At 43.6% G+C, this 18,992-nt stretch overlaps 1 protein-coding gene across 1 annotated transcript; it reads left to right on the top strand.

Moving 5' to 3' along the window:
* The first annotated feature begins 3,716 nt into the window (after positions 1-3,716).
* On the top strand, positions 3,717-18,530 carry C28H6orf163 (chromosome 28 C6orf163 homolog). Its single transcript, XM_061131513.1, has 5 exons — positions 3,717-4,073; positions 4,446-4,540; positions 6,848-6,955; positions 12,570-12,772; positions 17,952-18,530. The coding sequence occupies exons 1-5, from the start codon at positions 3,992-3,994 to the stop codon at positions 18,385-18,387; spliced, it is 924 nt and encodes a 307-aa protein (XP_060987496.1). The 5' UTR covers positions 3,717-3,991; the 3' UTR covers positions 18,388-18,530.
* The last annotated feature ends 462 nt before the right edge of the window (positions 18,531-18,992 follow it).

The following is an 18,992-nucleotide window of genomic DNA, read 5'->3' as shown; positions in this document are numbered from 1 at the left end:
CCCAGACCTTCTATGAGCAGAGGCTTTCAGTACCATTCTTTACCCCTAGGCATATAACCACTACTTAATCATGGTGAATCATTTAATCCTGACAAGCCTCTAGCATTGTCTTCAAACCTTGAATCTCTTCTGCTTTCTCAAACTTGAACTTTTCTTAAAACTACCTTTTCTAATCCTGAGAGTTTTTAAACTGTACATAGTAAAAGACATCTCTAATTATGATCAGGAATCCGAATTATACAAACTTTGTTTGCTGTGCTGTTTGTAATAAAATAATTCCACCAGCTCCTTTTGGGGAAACCTTTAAACGGATCCATGAATACAAGCCATTTAAGACACGCTTTTACACTCACAAAGATATACTGGGTAAGTGACGTTGCTGTTTTTCTTTGTCCTCATGCTTCATAGCATTGTGTGTCGTTCTTGTTGTGTAGACTTTGATCAGCTCTCTTAGCAAAGCTCCTTGTCCTTCACCTGTGTCTGTTAGGCGTGAGCAGAGGATGGGTTGAAATCCTGCTTCTCCACTTTCCAGCTGTGTGCCTTGGCAGGATCCTTAGCCTCTCAGCCTGTTTCCTTATATGTAAACAGGGATGTTAACACAATGCTTTTCTTGCAGGTTTCTTCTGAGGCTTTAATGAAATGTTCCTCCCTCTTCTAAAGCCTGGCACATAATAGTAACTTGGAGTTCTTTTTGCCCTCACCCACACTTGGGCACTTTCCATACGCATAGGAGAGAAATATCTCTAAGTAACACCTTAATAAACAGATGAAAGAAACTGTGTTCTTTATTAGTACTGGTGACATAAGGTAGATTATAAATATCATGAGAATGTGTACTGTGTGTATACTTCTTTTACCTTTTAAGTCCTTTTGTATTTAAAAATATTTTAAGTATAGCTGATTTATGACGTTTGAAGTGTACAGGAAAGTGATTCAGTTATATATATATATAAATATGTATTATATTCAATATATTTTATGTTGAATTATATATATGTATATGTTCTCTTTCAGATTATTATCCATTATAGGTTATTATAAGATATTGAATATAGTTCCCTGTGCCGTACAGTAAGTCTGTTTGTCTGTTTTATATATAGTAGTATTATCTGTTACCCCCCAAATTCCTAACTTATCTCTTTCCCCTATATATGCACTTCTAATAAGCAAATCAAATTTTAATTACACGTTTCCTTTTCTCCTCATTCCTCTCAGGTTTTCAGTCTGACTTTAAGCCTTAGAAGTTTTTTCCTAAGTACTCTCAAAATATTTCTCAAATCCTGTCTTCCTTTAACATGTTACATTAGTGGTGATTAAATTTTACTCCTGATCTTTGAAACTGTAAGAAGCCATAGAATGGAGGGTGTTTTGAGAAAAACTAAAATGAGAGGGAGATCAAATTGGGATCATCCTCTAAAAGTATCAATCCTGAAACTTATCACTAATTTTAACTTTTAGTAACTGTTTAGTGTGACTTATTAATTATAATCTCTATAATGATTTGGCTTTTTACACCCAGAACAGTGGATATCCATTTTTAGATATGCTTTTTTTGGTTGGTTCCTTATGCCTCCTAGTATATCTGAATTCAAACATTAAGTGGATAAATTAAAACATGTATAAATGCTAATAAGTATTGCAGAGGGTAGTTCTCAACATTGGAAGCGTTCTACAGAACTTTTAAATCCAAACACAAACTTCACTGGATTTAATACCGTTACGAAGTCCAAATTCATTCTACTCACTGCATGACAGGCCAATAGATCAGGAGATGAGTTGTTGGGGCAGAGAAGAACGACTTTATTCAGAAAGCCAGCAAACAGAGATGGCAGATTAATGTACCAAAGAACCTTCGTACCCCTTTCAGAATGCAGGCATTTTTTATATTAAAAGGGGAGGAGGGGTGGGTTGGTTGTTGCAAACTTCCTGGTGCAGGAATTCTTTGTTCTTATAGTTGTCCATTATGGGTCAGTTCCGATGTTCCTGTAAACCTCCAGCAAGACAAATCTTATTCTCTGTTCTGCAACTTTTTGGCTCTACGTGAATGGAAAAGTGTTATACCTTTAAAGGTCAGAACCTTGAGAGCAGGCTACCCTGTATATTTCAGGCTATAGGCAACATTCTTCACTCTAAGTAAAAGCAATTGAATACAAAGATTAAAGTAAACGCAAACATCTAATATGGAGTCAGGTTTGTTCTTCCCTATTACAATAGCCATCCAACAGAAACCCACGAAGTTAGGGCCTTCAGAACTGGCCCTCAGCATGTGGCCTTTTAAAAACGTTTTCAGCATTTTTTACACATTTCATAGGTTTTTATTTGGAAATAGTTGAAGACTGACACTTTTTAAAAATAGAACAGAGTTCCCACCCAGGTTCTCTCGTTGATGCCTTACATAACACTGGTACATTGTCAAAACCAGGAAATTGGTGTTGGAGCGATACTGGTAAGTTAGGTGCAGACCCTGTTTGTTCTTTTTTCCCTGGTGTGTAGTTTTATTAAATTTATCACATGTATTCATGTAACCATCACTACAGTCATAACACAGAAATATTTCTTCACCACAGAGAAACTCCCTCTTGTTACCTCTTAATACCTCGTAATTTAAATCCCTGGCAGCCACTAATCTGTCCTCAGCCACTATAATTAAAGCGCTTTGACAATGTTTTATATATAAAACATATATATATATATAATATACTATATTCTCTCTATATCCTGTGTGTCTGTATATATATATATAATCATGCAGTATGTAACTCTTTGAAATCAGCTTTTTTCACTCAGCATGCCCTTAAGATCTAAGTTATTCTCCATGTTAATAGTGTGTTCCTCTTTTCAGCATTTTAGAAAAGCTATGCAGGGATGCTGTTGTACAGTTAGGGTGGAGAACAACTAATACAAAGTCCTGGAACTTAAGTATAAAAAGGGATAATAGCAGCCCATACTTGTATCACATTTTTATGAAGTGCAGAACTTTGCCAGTCCGTGCTTAGTCCTATTGCTTTCTAAATCTTTTGTAATTATCTCTACACAGTGTTGGGCCTGTGTAGTATGTGTCCATCCTCCTCATCGCATTCACTGCTTTATACTTGTAGACTCACTGACAATCTAGTAGCAAAGACTCTTGATGCCAACTCATATGTACTTCAGTTACAGGTGACAGAAACGCAGCTCAGACTAGACTATTCACCAAAGAGGATTCCTTGACCCTTGGAACAGTGGTACCAGGAGGGGGCTGGGCCCAGGGCTCTCAGTTTGTCCACACTTGCTGTTTTCATGAGTTGGCTTCGTTGATTTACTGCTGCAGCCAAGCTTCCTCCAGCAACTGAGAAAGGGGTGGGAGTGGTTCCAAACTGCTCTAACCATCCTAGTCTCTCCAGCTTAGAAACCGTAGAGGAAAAGAGCTCTGTTCTCCTTACGGCCTTATACAAAATAAGAAAAAGAGTGTGTCTGGCCAGGCTTGAGTCTGTGCTCCAGTTAACGGGGCCTGGAAGGTAGGAGAGCATGTGATGGGCCAAGCCAGTTGGCTGCTGTGATTGGCAGTCCCAGAACAGGTAAGGGAGGAAGTTCTTGAGGAAAATGGGTCCTGTTAACAGAAGGAGAAAATAAAGTCTGTCCCTGTTTCCTCATCTAAAATAAAGTGACAGACTTTATTTTCTTGGGCACCAAATTCAATGCAGATGGTGACTGCAGCCATGAAATTAAAAGACGTTTGCTCCTTGGAAAGAAAGCTATGGCAAACCTGGACAGCGTATTAAAAAGCAGAGACATTACTTTGCCAACAGAGTTCCATCTAGTCAAAGCTATGGTTTTTCCGGTGGTCATGTATGGATGGGAGAGTTGGACCATAAAGAAGGCTGAGCACTGAAAAACTGATGCTTTTGAACTGTGGTGCTGGAGAAGACTCTTGAGAGTCCCTTGGACTGCAAGGAGATCCAACCAGTCCATCCTAAGGGAAATCAATCCTGACTATTCATTGGAAGGACTGATGCTGAAGTTCCTATACTTTGGCCACCTGATGCGAAGAGCTGACTCATTGGAAAAGACCCTGATGCTGGGAAAGACTGAGGGTAGGAGGAGAAGGGGACGACAGACGATGAGCTGGCTGGATGGTGTCACTGACTCGGTGGACATGGGTTTGAGCATCTCTGGGAGCTGCAGTCCGTGGGGCAGCAAAGAATCAGACTTGAGTGACCGAACAGCAGCTAGAAGTGTGGGCTGTGAGAGGGGCTGAGTCCATGCAGGTCTCACTGTGCTGTGAGCTGCTTCCCAGCCAGTTGGGGGAGTAACTTACCTCTTTCACTGTGTCTTTAGAGATTGAAATTCCCCCCAAAGGATCTCTTTCTTAGATAACTCTAGTAAATAACTTGATAGCGATGAAAAAGAAAGCCAAGATACAGTCTGTGGATATACGTGATTTTTTTCCCTCTTCCACTCCACAGATATTGGGAAAGATATTCTGAATAAGGAAGAGCAGTTTCAAGAGGCTGCCCTCAAAGAACGAATTGCACAGGTAGAAGCCGACATATGGGCTCAGGTAAGGGAAACCGGAAATCAGCCGCATGCCTCTTGGCACTTCTTCCTCTTTGGGGATATGTATGCAAGAGTCGCGTCAGGCAGGGCTGACTTTGAATGCCGGTCATCTGTGGGGCAGGTTCTTCAGCTCTGTAGTCTTGGCATCTTCCAATGTGAGAGAGGAATAATAATACTCTCTGGAATTGTTGAGAAAGTTCAATGAAATGACGTGCCTGGCACACGTAGATGCTGAGTAAGAAGGAGAAATCATCAGGAGCGTCCATCCTTTTAAATTGCCCCTGCGTGTGGATGACTCGGGTTCCCTTTATTCTCATTGAATTAAAACTAAAAAAAAAAAAGACATTCTTGTTGGTAATTATTATTGCTTAGTCTTTAATATGTAGACCATCCATTTGTGCCACGTGTAATACCCCAAGTGGCTTTTTTTCCAAATACTGCATCATAGCTGAGTCTCTTCTTCAATTCTCTCCCAGCTCCTCTTTGCTCCAAAGTCCTTGACACCTTGTCCACGTGACTGCTGAGGGCTATGGGAGCAATTTCAGTGCCTTGGAGCTCACGGTCAGATCCCAGACTCTTCAATAAAGCAAAACTTCCATCCTCCAACTCCCATTTCTTCCAGTAAGAAAGAAAAGGCTATATGTGACTTCCCTAAAGAGAATTAACACTCCTTGAGAGGAGGATAAACCACAGTTCTTAGAAGTTATTTCTCAGTTTCTCTATAATATAGACATCGTAGCAAAGAGTATTGGAACTGTCCAGTATTACTTCCAGCAAAAGCTTTGTATGAGCATTCTCCAAAAGTACAAAATGCTTCAGTGTGAAGGGTAATAGATATAAAAGTCTTAGTAGTCATTTATCCTTATCAATAATAATACAATTTAAATTGACTGTGAGCCATTAATTATATTCCCTAATACAAGGGAATACTTTTGTGAATAATGTACAGTTTAAGTATAAGTTTATTTAATGTTTTGGGCATTATTTTCAAATAAAATAATGAAACATCTTTCTGGAGACCCTGATGCAGGGGTCACCCTGCTTATTTAACTTATATGCAGAGTACATCATGAGAAATGCTGGGTTGGAAGAAGCACAAGCTGAAATCAAGATTGCTGGTAGAAATATCAGTAACCTCAGATATGCAGATGACACCACTCTTATGGCAGAAAGTGAAGAAGAACTAAAGAGCCTCTTGATGAAAGTGAAACAGGAGAGTGAAAAAGTTGCCTTAAAACTCAACATTCAGAAAATGAAGATCATGGCATCTGGTCCCATCACTTCATGGCAAATAGATGGGAAAGCAGTGGAAACAGTGACAGACTTTATTTTGGGGGGCTCCAGAATCATTGCAGATGGTGATTGCAGCCATGAAATTAAAAAACACTTACTCCTTGGAAGAAAAGCTATGACCAACCTAGACAGCATATTAAAAAGCAGAGACATTACTTTGCCAACAAAGGTCCATCTAGTCAAAGCTATGGTTTTTCCAGTAGTCATGTATGGATGTGAGAGTTGGACTGTGAAGAAAGCTGAGCGCTGAAAAATTGATGCTTTTGAACTGTGGTGCTGGAGAAGACTCTTGAGAGTCCCTTGAACTGCAAGGAGATCGAACCAGTCCATCCTAAAGCAGATCAGTCCTGGGTGTTCATTGGAAAGACTGACGCTGAAGCTGAAACTCCCAATACCTTGGCCACCTGATGCGAAGAACCGACTCATTTGAAAAGACCCTGATGCTGGGAAAGATTGAAGGCGGGAGGAAAAGGGGACGACAGAGGATGAGATGGTTGGATGGCATCACCGACTCAATGGACATGAGTTTGAGTAGACTCCAGTAATTGGTGATGGACAGAGAGGAGCGTGCTGCAGTCCATGGGATTGCAGAGTCGGACACGACTGAGCAACTGAACTGAACTGAGCTGATGCAGGGGATCTAGGGGATCTAGGGTGGTACTCAGCCTCCCTTCTCAGCAATTTTCTGACTTTGTGCATTTTTCTACTTCTCTGTATTTTCCGTAATTTCTTGGATGAGCCTACATTACTTTGATAGTTAGTCAACAAGAAATAGAGTGCCAAAGAAAAAAGACCACCCAGCAGCGTGCAGTAAAGCTCTCCTGGGCAGCTCCTGAAACAGTAATGTTAGCCAGGGGCCAGGGCTGTGTTAGGGACATCTCTGCCTGAGACAGCAGTGTGCTCTGGGAGGTCTGAGATGGGGACAGAGCCAGTGAGTGGGGGCCCATGGTGGGGGCTAATTTTCATTAAACATGAAAACCTGATGTATATTAACAAATAAATGAACTCTCTTTCAAAGGCCGATAAACGCCAAAGACAAGCAGTGAAGAAAGCCCTCGAAGAAGCAAATGACATGTACAAAATGCAAATCCAGTTTCTGAAAGAGGAACATGAAAAAGAGTTAAAGGTTTTTAAAAAAATTATTATTTGGGTATAATTGCTTTCCAGTTTTGTGTTAGTTCCTGCCGTACAACAGCATGAATCATCTATAAGTATACATATATCCCCTCCTTCTCGAGTCTCCCTCCAGTCCATCCCCCATCCCACCCCTATAGGTCATCACAGAACACCCAGCCGGCTTTCCTGTGCTGCGCGGGCGCGTCCCACCAATGTCTGTTTCCCGCGTGGTGGTGTATTGCGCCATCGCTGCTCCCGACTCATCCCCCCTCCTCCTCCCCTGCTGTTGCCGCTTGTCTCCTGAGGTTTACAGTTTCTATAGCGGCCTGTTTGTTGTCTTTTAAGAAGTACTTGAGTGAGTAAAAAGCTCTGGCAAGGGAATGGGAGAAAGGCAATCATACATAAAGTCTAGATGCGTGTTTTATGGAGCTTGGTTGGGAGGCCCAGGATTTTTATAGAAGAAATCCTGGACTCTATGGCAGCAGCGATGATTGGGTGCAGGAGAATCCCTTTGACATAATGAGCTGTAGTGAGTGGCCTTGGACGAGCCCACACCTTTACGGGTGAGATTTGCAGGAGGCCCCCTGCCTGTCAGTCTCCGCATCTCTTGTCCCTGGCTCTCCTCCTGTTACTGCCTTTCTCTGGATCCTCAAACCTGTTCTCACGGGGAGGCCTTGTCAGAATGTTCTTCCTGCACTTCGTCAAACACCCAGCATCACCGGTCAAGGGAAGCCTTCCCCAGCCAGCTGTGCTGACACCCATACCCTGCCCTTGTCACCCCGCCCTCTCTCAGCATCCCCACCCAGCACTGGTGTAGGTACATAGATGGGAGGGTTGACTACTTGTTGAATGTCTGGTCGCCACGCTCCTGCAGTCTCCACAAGGGCACATCTGACTCACTACCACCCTTATCCTGGGGCCAGTGTGGTGGCGTGACTTTGTAAGTGCGGAAGCAGGCTCTCTGATTGCATCCTTTTCCCTAAATTTGCATTTACTACGGTGATAAGACAGACCCTTGAGCTGTTTCTCAGGTATTTGCTGCAGGATCAGAAGTCCCACAACCAGGGAAACTCTTTGCAGGCTGTCCCTGGTACCATTACACGACTGCATGACTTGGGGTGGTTAGTGAACTATCAAGGCAGAGCCCCAGGTTCCCCACACAGTTCAGTCCAAAGCTGCTCAAAGGAAAGGCACACAGAAGTCCTTGCACACGTGGCTCGTGGGAGGACAGGACACAGTGCACGCTCGTGATTCCTGGGCAGAGGCTGGAGGGAGAGCAACAGAAGTCAAGAACATAACTCATAAATGGTTCAGGGGCCACAGGCCCACTTGTCCATTGTTAACGCCATGCACACCTGTCATTGATCAGCTTTGTACTAGGGAGATTAAATAGACCATCCTTGCCCTCAGAAAACTTGCTAGGAGGAAAGAGAGCTCCATCCCAGGGCTCCTGAAGCGTGGTGGGCCCTCCCTACCTGACTCCAGGGGCCATGGTCCCTGAGGGGCTGGCTGCAGTGGACCACTGCCCATCCTTGATTTCAGTTCAGAACATGAGGAGCGTTTATCGCGTGTCTAGAGAGGCCTGCTGCTCGCCCAGCAGAGACAGAGCAGCCACGCTGGTTCTTGAACAGTGACATACTTCTCTATCAGCTGATAAATCTCGATCCCCAAGCCCACCCTGGACTCCCCCACCCTGGACTCACCCAACCAACAATTTCAAGGGGCAGCCATTCCCATGGGTGTCGGGGCCGTGTGTCCCTGCTCTCTGCTACAAGCAGAGGACGTTTTAAACATGACTGCTGGCAGTAGGTTGTGACAACACAAGGTAACGTGGATGTGATGCCTGTTTCCAGGAGCTCACATCCCAGTCTTGCTTTAAGTCATTTGGTGGTACCCCACTTAGTCTTTGGTGGCTCAGTAGTAAAGGATCCGCCTGCTGATACAGGGGACACAGGAGATGCAGGTTTGATCCCTGGGTCAGGAAGATCCCCTGGAGCAGGAAATGGCAACCCTTTCCAGGGTTGTTCTTGCCTGGAGAATTCCATGGACAGAGGTGCCTGGCAGACTACAGTCCACAGGGTCACAAAGAGTCAGCCGTGACTGGCCATGGACACATGCACATGCAGTCTTTGGGTTGAGTTAATCCAGTTAAAACTGAAGTCCTAAGAAAATTTAAGGGGAATAGTTAGAGGGATGTTGGCCTTTCCAGATTATTCTATAGAAGTTTTAGTGACTTTTTTTTCCATATAATGAAGATTTGTCTAAGTGGAGTACATAGGGTTGTTTCAGCTGTAGGGTCCCCAGACATGGACCTCATTATTGCTTCTCAGGGGGTGCCTCTGAACCACCTCCCTAGAGTCTCCCTTCCTACAGATTCCTGGTCCCACCTGTCCCACAGAGTCACTGACAGTGTGTTTAACCATGTGCTACTCATATGTAAGAAAGTTTGAGATTACCAGTACAGAGAGCAGAAGACCAATTTCTGGCCCCAAACAGCCCTACATTCTGATACATAGAGCTCACCAGGTACTGCTTCTGTGATGCTAAGAATGTGGGAGAAGGTTTAGGTGAATTACTGTGAAACCAAATTTCCAGGTCTTGTCCAATGGACAGATAGGGTTCTGAAAAAGTGCTAATATTTTCTTATTCAAATACAATAATATTAAAAAGTAAATAATAAAATGGAAGCTAAGGGGAAATGAGGAGAGGAAATATGAAGTCAGGTGTGAATCCAAGACTCAGAAATGTCAGTAGCCGTGAGGTCCTATGCTGTTACCACAGCTGGGCCTTTGAGCTTTCTGACAGTTCAAAGGGGACAGTGCTGCAAATCACCATGTCCCCCAGCTAAAGACTGATCAAGGCCCAAGATCTTCCTGCCTGTGATATGTGAGAGAAACTTCTCCTGAGGGAGACACAGTGGCGTGAAGGAAGGTCTGTCACACATCTGCACAGTCAGGATGGTGCTGGCGAGGCTCTTATCTCACAATAGAGGCCCATTCGCTCAAAATGCACTTCAATAAAAGTAATTTGGCTGTAAGGCTTTCTGTTGAATAGGAACACTGCCAGTCAGTCATTGAATTATTTTCTGTAGCTTTAAATAGCTATTGGACATGCTATGTGATACAGTAAAATGATTTCGGTTTCACTAAATCATTACATGAAAGAGGAACGGGATTTCATTCTCTGAATTAAATTCAGAACCCAGTCAAAATAAAGGGCTGAGGTACCCTTTTTAAGTTCTATGATTCAAATAGAAATGTCTTACGGTAACATATCATCTTTACAAGGCTCAACCACTCGGCAGTCTCAGTTGCTGGAAAATGTACTTGAAAACCCAGAAATGATACCTAAGCAGTTAAAATATCCCCTAAGATGTTCAACAGCAGCCTCTGACTACAAGGTGGAGACTTAGACTTATTACCCATAGCAGAACCTTCCATCCTCTGCTCAGAAATTGTCTCTGGGAGGTGGGGAGGGGCTCCAAGGGAGGGAGGAGACTTACTGTACTGTCTGATAAGACTGGACAGAGCTTCTGGGATGAGAGCAAACCCATGCATCTCTGGAAAGACCCCAGCGTCACAGCCAGCAATGAAGTGAGAGACTGGTGTGTGAGAATCCTGCTTTCTGGTCCTAGTTCTTCCAATGACTCACTCTGTGAAGTAACTCAATTTCTTTTTTGTTTGTTCTGTTTTTGCATTTTAAAGCATTTTTTATTTTATGTTGGAGCATCATTGATTAGCAGTGTTGTATCATTTTCAGGTGTACTGCATACTGATTCACTTATACACATATTGACACATGGATCTATTGTCTTTCAAATTCTTTTCCTGTTTAGGTTATTACAGAATGTTGAACAGCCTAGTTTCTGTATGATCTCTCTTATCCCTAAAATACAGATACACGTTTCCCTTTAAATGAAAGTTTTGAAACAACTGGAGAGAATTAACTGCCCCTCCTTTCTGGCATGTATTTCTTTTAGAACAGTGATTGCAGGATGGTGTTTGGGTCTCCTCCAGTAGGCAGTGAGTCCCGAGGATGGAATTCCAGCCTCCTCCTGCTTGGAGCAGTGGGCTCAGCACTGTGCCTGGCATACCATGCCTTCATTGGGCATTTCCAGGGATACAGGGTTTCCCTTGAGAGCCTGTTTCCCTCAAGTCCTGTCTTGTTTTTTTATCTTTGGCCATGCTGCACAGCATGTGGGATCTTATTCCTAGACCAAGGATTGCATCTGCACCTCCTTCATTGGAAGTATGGAGTCTTAACCACTGGATCGCCAGGAAAGTCCCTAGTCCTGGTTTGACAAGTGTCTCCTCTCCTTACCTAGCTGAAGGCTCCATAGGTCCTTCTGCAGGAACAAGTGGTGGAACCTTGTTCCTGTCTCCTTCATGATGGAGAACGGGCCCCTCGAGGTGAACGAGCTGGAATACTCCAGAAGGACAGTGAGGGCGTGCAGGCAGCTTCCTGAGACTGCCGGCCTGTGGGCTGCTTGCTCAGGTCCCCTGCTACCCAAGGGACTCTGCTGGTCATTATTTCTGCCACTTTCCAGGACTGACTTCCTAAAGCAGAATTATAGTCTGTATTTCTAGTCATGGAGAAAGATAATAGGATGCTATAGAAGATTTGAACAATCAAAAAATGACCATGACTCAATTACTTTTCGTTTTGCACATTCCTTTTCAATATTATCTATGTATATACTTGGGCTTCCCTGGTGGCTCAGTGATAAAGAATCCACCTGCCAATGCAGGAGGCGTGGGTTTGATCCCTGGGTTGGGAAGATTCCCCTGGAGGAGGAAATGGCAACCCACTCTAGTATTCTTGCCTGGGAAATCCCATGGGGAGAGGAGCCTGGTGGGCTGCAGTCCATGGGGTTGCAAAACAGGCAGACGTGAGTTAGCATCTAAACAACAGCTACACTATACATACTTACGCTGTATAGTCTGTACATTTCCGGTTTTACCTAGCATCATTATAAGTTCCCCATATAGCATATACTCCTTTTCTTTCCTTTTCAGTAGCTGTGTATCAACAATGTTCCGTGGTGTAGATACACCATTTCAGTTTTTCTTTTTAATTGGAGGATAATTGCTTTACAATATTGTATTGGTTTCTGCCATGCAACAATGTAAATCAGTCATAACTATATATGTGTGTGTATATATATGTGTGTGTGTATATATATATGTGTGTGTGTATATTTATATATCTCCTCCCTCTCGGGCCTCCCTCCCAAACCCTGCCCCCGTTTTTAAAAATTTTACTTTTATGTATTCCTTCACTTTTCTAAACAATTCCTTTTGTATTGAATGAAAAATTCTTTAAATTCTATGATACTTTACAATTTTCAAAAGTGTCAGACACATGATTTCATACAACCCCATAAAAACCCTCCTCTTCTCCCACCCTTATATCACCCCTTCCCCCTTACCTCTCCCCACTGGCCACTTATTCGTTTGATCTCTATATCTGTGGATCTGCCTCTTATTTTTATACACCCTTAAATCATCAGGCTTAATCAGTGTATATTCCATCAGGCAGATGAATTATGATCTGAATAACCTCTTAGTATTCATTTTTAAACATCAAAGCTATAGCATCTAAACCTGGTTTTCCTGTTGCTTCAGGAAATGGCAGCTAGGACCGAGATGCAGTTGCATAAAAACCTGGAGGAAGAACTGCAGCGAGAACACTTGGCTGCCGAGCAGCGCATGGTCCACAGGATCCAGAGGATCATGATGGAGTGCCACCGCGAGAAGGTCCAGGCCGTGCAGGAAGCCCGAGAGCAGGAGCGGCTGGTGGCCCAGGGAGAGATCCAGGCTCAGAGAAGGTACTCCAGGGAGCACCCTGCAAACCAGTGGTCCCCCGTCAGAAAATCAGCATACCCCTGTCAGAAAATCAGCATACCCCTGTCGGAAAATCAGCATACCCCTGTCAGAAAATCAGTGTATCCCCTGTTAGAAAATCAGCATACCCCTGTCGGAAAATCAGCGTACCCCCTGTCAGAAAATCAGCGTACCCCCTGTCAGAAAACCAGTGTATCCCCTGTCAGAAAATCAGCATGTCCCCTGTCGGAAAATCAGCATATCCCCTGTCGGAAAATCAGCGTGTCCCCTGTCGGAAAATCAGCGTACCCCCTGTCGGAAAATCAGCGTCCCCCCTGTCAGAAAATCAGCGTACCCCCATCAGAAAATCAGCGTACCCCCTGTCAGAAAACCAGTGTATCCCCTGTCAGAAAATCAGCGTACCCCCTGTCAGAAAATCAGTGTATCCCCTGTCAGAAAATCAGTGTATCCCCTGTCAGAAAATCAGCATACCCCTGTCGGAAAATCAGCGTACCCCCATCAGAAAATCAGCGTACCCCCTGTCAGAAAATCAGTGTATCCCCTGTCAGAAAATCAGCGTACCCCCTGTCAGAAAATCAGTGTATCCCCTGTCAGAAAATCAGCGTACCCCCTGTCAGAAAATCAGCATGTCCCCTATCAGAAAATCAGCGTACCCCCTGTCAGAAAATCAGTGTATCCCCTGTCAGAAAATCAGCATACCCCCTGTCAGAAAATCAGCATACCCCCTGTCAGAAAATCAGCGTGTCCCTTGTCGGAAAATCAGCGTACCCTCTGTCAGAAAATCAGCGTGTCCCTTGTCGGAAAATCAGCGTACCCTCTGTCGGAAAATCAGCGTACCCCCTGTCAGAAAATCAGTGTATCCCCTGTCAGAAAATCAGCGTACCCCCTGTCAGAAAATCAGTGTATCCCCTGTCAGAAAATCAGCGTACCCCCTGTCAGAAAATCAGCATGTCCCCTATCAGAAAATCAGCGTACCCCCTGTCAGAAAATCAGTGTATCCCCTGTCAGAAAATCAGCATACCCCCTGTCAGAAAATCAGCATACCCCCTGTCAGAAAATCAGCGTGTCCCTTGTCGGAAAATCAGCGTACCCTTTGTCAGAAAATCAGCGTACCCCCTGTCAGAAAATCAGCGTGCCCTCTGTCAGAAAATCAGTGTATCCCCTGTCAGAAAATCAGCGTGTCCCCTGTCAGAAAATCAGCGCACCCCCTGTCAGAAAATCAGTGTATCCCCTGTCAGAAAATCAGCGTGTCCCCTGTCAGAAAATCAGCGCACCCCCTGTCAGAAAATCAGCATGTCCCCTGTCAGAAAATCAGTGTACCCCCTGTTGGAAAATCAGCGTACCCCCTGTTGGAAAATCAGTGTACCCCCTGTCAGAAAATCAGCATACCCCCTGCCGGAAAATCAGCGTACCCCCGTCAGAAAATCAGTGTACCCTCTGTCTGAGTCAACTGGGAAAAAAGGATGGGGTGGATGCCATAGATACTTCCTACTTTTTGTGTTTTTACATTTTTACTACAGAATATATCAAACATGGGGAACAGTATATAATATATTGTAGTGTGTATGTGTGTGTGTGTGATGTAAAGAAAAATAATATGACTTAAAAATAAAATTTAAAAAAAAAAAACAAAAAAAAAGAAAAATAACATGAATACTCAAAGGCCTACCAGCCATTTGAGGGGATTGGAAAGTCCCACGTTCTTCCTCAACCACATTTGCTTCCTCTCCTCCTATCTTGCATGGTAACTACTGCCCTAAAAATTGTGCTTTTCATTCCATATCTCCAATTTTAGGGGAGGCAAGGAATCAAGAAATGTTTTTCCACAAACACTTAACAGTCAGTTTTCACATCCTTTAGCCCACATGGTACACTACTGTGGATGTGTTACTTTTGGCCTGTTTCTTTTTACACAAGTCATAATGCTATAAACAAAGTTGAGCTTCTAGAAATACAGAGAGAGCAAAATTTACTAAGTCATGACTCTCTGCTTCCTGCCCACTGTCTCCCAGAGACAATCATTTAAAAGAATGTAGTTCTGTATCCTTCCTTGCTCTTTTGATGTATTTACTCCAAAATCACTGCAGATGGTGATTGCAGCCATGAAATTAAAAGACGCTTACTCTTTGGAAGAAAGGCTATGACCAACCTAGATAGCATATTAAAAAGCAGAGACATTACTTTGCCAACAAAGGTCTGTCTGGTCAAGGCTATGGTTTTTCCAGTGGTCGTGTATGGATGTGAGAGTTGGACTATAAAGAAAGCTGAGCACTGAAGAATTGATGATTTTGAACTGTGGTGCTGGAGAAGACTCTTGAGAGTCCCTTGGACTGCAAGGAGATCCAACCGGTCCATCCTAAAGGAGATCAGTCCTGGGTGTTCAATGGAAGGACTGATGTTGAAGTTGAAACTCCAATACTTTGGCCACCTGATGCAAAGAGCTGACTCATTTGAAAAGACCCTGATGCTGGGAAAGATTGAGGGCGGGAGGAGAAGGGGACAACAGAGGATGAGATGGTTGGATGGCATCACTGACTCAATGGAGATGAGTTTGAATAAACTCCAGGAGTTGGTGATGGACAGGGAGGCCTGGCGTGCTGTGGTCCAGGGGGTCACAAAGAGTCATTCATGACTGAGCGACTGAACTGAACTGAACAGCCTTATATATGTGCATAATTTGAAATAACTTTTACATAAATCAGATCACATATACACTTATTAATATATAAGTGAAAAATACCAAAGTAACCATTTTATATATGTAGTGAACATTTGGTGGGTTTGGCCAGTTTTAACAGGTCAGCACTCAGGAGCCTAGTGATTTTCAGGATCCAGAGCTTCCAAACCTCTGTTTCCAGGTACTCAGCGACCTGCCCAAGCTCATGTAGCTGACGCAGCAGGACCCAGACTGAAACCTCTGTGTTTGGCCTCCTGGTCTAGGACTTGTCTCTTGCTTCACTGCTTAAGTTATCATACCTATTTGTATGTAATTAATGGGCAAAATTTCCTTGTTAGAACTGTTTAGAAGAGAGCCAAAAGTAGAATCCTATAGGAAGTACAGATAAATAGGAATGAAGGCTGCGGCCTTGGCTATTTCAGTGATTCCCTACCTGCATAGGCTGTAAGTCATTGTGAGTTAGAGGAGGAAGAAAATAGAGGATTTGGGGAGAAAGTCAGAGAAGACAGTAATTCCTGAGTGAGTTGTCCAAAGCAGTGGAGGGTGGTTCTCCTCTCCCTCTGCTTCCTCCACTCCATCTCAGGAACTCTGCCCGTCCGAAAGGAGCGTGTGGGTCTCTCCTCACACTCCCCTGAGCCTCCTGCTCCCTCCTTCCCTCCTTCACTTTCGTCCACCTTTGGCCCCTTCCTCCATGAAGTTCACAGGTGGAAGACTTTCAGTGGCCATCTTTCACTGAACCAGTTGACTGAGACTAGGGACCTGCCATGCCTGTTATGTAAGTATATCCACCTAGAATATCCAATTTTGGTCTTTGATGTGTCCCTAGGGCCTATAAGAGAGCCTGGCACACGGTGGGCATTCTTCAAATAATTGTCAAAGGTTCAGATTTGTTCCAGTCAGCTGAACCCACTCTGCAGCATGCCAGATCTCATTTAGAGACTTTGCTCGATTCCAGCATTCTTTAGAGCATTTCACATGTGGAGTAGATGTGAAAGTCACTCAGTCGTGTCCAACTCGTTGCAACCCCATGGACTATTCAGTCCATGGAATTCTCCAGGCCAGAATACTGGAATGGGTAGCCACTCCCTTCCCTTCTCCAGGGGATCTTCCCAACCCAGGGATCAAACCCAGGTCTCCCACATTGCAGGCGGGTTCTTTACCAGCTGAGCCGCTAAGGAAGCCCACTGTTTAGAATTCCACTGTGGATCTCTTGTTGTTCTTGTTCAGTTGCCCAATCGCATCCAACTCTTTGAGACCCCATGGATTGCAGCACACCTGGCTTCCCTGTCCTTCACTGTCTCCCGGAGTTTGCCCAAACTCATGTCCATTGAGTCAGTGATGCCATCCAACCATCTCACCCTCTGTCGTCCCCTTCTCCTCCTGCCTTCGATCTTTTCCAGCATCAGTGTCTTTCTCAACGAGTCAGTTCTTCACATCAGGTGGCCAAAGTATTGGAGTTTCATCTTCAGCATCAGTCCTTCCAATGAATATTCAAGGTTGATTTACTTTATATATATTATAATCAGAGGCCTATGAATTTGTTCAGCGATGGTTCTCAAAGTATGGTCCCAGATCCTTTAATAGGACACTAAGGTCAAAGCTACTTTCTTAATAATATTAAGACATGATTTGTCTTTTCACTCCATCTCAGGAGTATATAGTGGCATTTTCCAGGGTTTTATGATGTGTGATGATACCTCAACAGATTGAAGCAAAATGAAAATCTAGCTTTTCTCCTATTAAGCCAGACAATAAAGGATTTTACAGAAATGTAAAATGATGCCACTTTTCCCATCAAAAGATTTTTGATTTATAAACAAATATTTTTCATACAAGGTAAGCTTTTTATTTTAACATTTAATGGATTTATCCAATATTTCACATGAATTTATAATGCTTATGAAATGTCTGACTTTAATTTTTAAACTGATAGGGTCAATAGATATAAACTATATATATAAACAAAGGCTCTTTGGGTTTCTTGGTCATTTTAAGAGTGAAAGTGATCTTGAGACCAAACAGTTTGGCTGTCATAGAATATTGCTCAGATAGAATCAAAATTAAGGCTAAACTCACTTTGTGAGATAGTTTCCTGCTCTCTAGCTAAAGGTGAGTAGCTGTGTTGATATATAGAAATATTTTCTCTAGGGGTTTGGAGCTCTGGCTTTATTTCTTCATCTTAATAGAACTCTGCATTCATATTTTCTGACCTTGGTGGACTCCCTAAATTAGCATTAGTCAGTAGACTGGTGGCTTCACTCTAGCCCACAGCAAGGAAATCCATGCGTTCCTTCCCTGTTCTGAAAAGTACTTTTTGATTGTTAACATCTGATCAAAAGCTCATCTTGACAAGCCTGTCTCAGACTGGTGAGTCATGTAAACCATGCAGTCATGTCTTCTCCATCTGTGGTGAAAGACAAAATCTTTTGGTTTTTAGTGGGCGATCCATCTCACTACTAACATTCAGCTCTTACTCTTTTCGGTAGGAAGGCCGTGGAGGAACTTATGAGCACAGGTGTCACGGTTGTGCAGGATCAGAAGAAGAGTGTGAACCAGCTGGTAAGGGAGAAACAGCATGAAATCAATCTCTACTATTGCATGACTCAGAGGCAGAAGCAAGAGGAGGTTCAGGAAGTGCTTCAAGAAGCAGAGAAAACACATCAGGCCAGACTCGGAAATGTGATGGACAAGCTGGTGAACACTCAGGGGGAGCTGCTGTCCATCGCGAAGCAGCTGGGAATTATGACGAACTGGAAAGACTTCCTGGAGGAAGAGTTACAGGAAACCAGGGCAGCATTTCAAAAATACATCAATTACACGTTTCCAAAGCTCTCGCCGGGACATGCAGATTTTATTCTGCCAGAAAGAAAGAAAACACCTTCCAATCTTATTATTCCGGAGAACCAAACAACTCCTGATTAGAAGTGTTCATCTGAAATTTCACTACAAAAGACACAGTTTGAAAGACTAAATAAATTCATTCAAAAACCATGTATGGATCCCCAGTTATGTGCATGGTACTGTTGAGCTGTAAGCATTTTGATGGAAAACCAAAATATTCAAAAGCACATCTCAGGCTACAATGGTCTCCAAGTCTAGTGGAGAAGACGTAACAGTGAGAGGGGTCAAAACTGACTAGGAGGTGGCACTTCCCCACAGCTTGGTGGTCAAGTCGTCACCTTCCAGCGCAGGAGGTGTGAGTTCAATCCCTGGTGGGGGAGCTAGGATCCCACACGCCTCACAGCTAAAAAACCAAAACATGGAGAAGGAAATGTAACCCACTCCAGTGTTCTTGCCTGGGAAATCCCATGGACAGAGGAGCCTGGCGGGCTACAACCCGTGCGGTCAATAAGAGACAGACATGACTTAGCAACTGAACCACAGCTTGTCTTAAACCGTCTCTCCCTTAGTGTCTCCAGATGCCTGCTGTGTGGTTTGTACCTTGTCTTAAGCTGAAACCTGAACTTCACCACTTCCCTTTCTCCCTACCCTCTATCAATATTCTTTTCACAGTCACTTTAGCGGTA

Source organism: Dama dama, chromosome 28, assembly GCF_033118175.1.
Source record: "Dama dama isolate Ldn47 chromosome 28, ASM3311817v1, whole genome shotgun sequence".
Lineage (NCBI taxonomy): Eukaryota > Metazoa > Chordata > Mammalia > Artiodactyla > Cervidae > Dama > Dama dama.
Note: the sequence above shows the minus strand (reverse complement) of the source record. Positions and strands in the feature narration are given on the sequence as shown.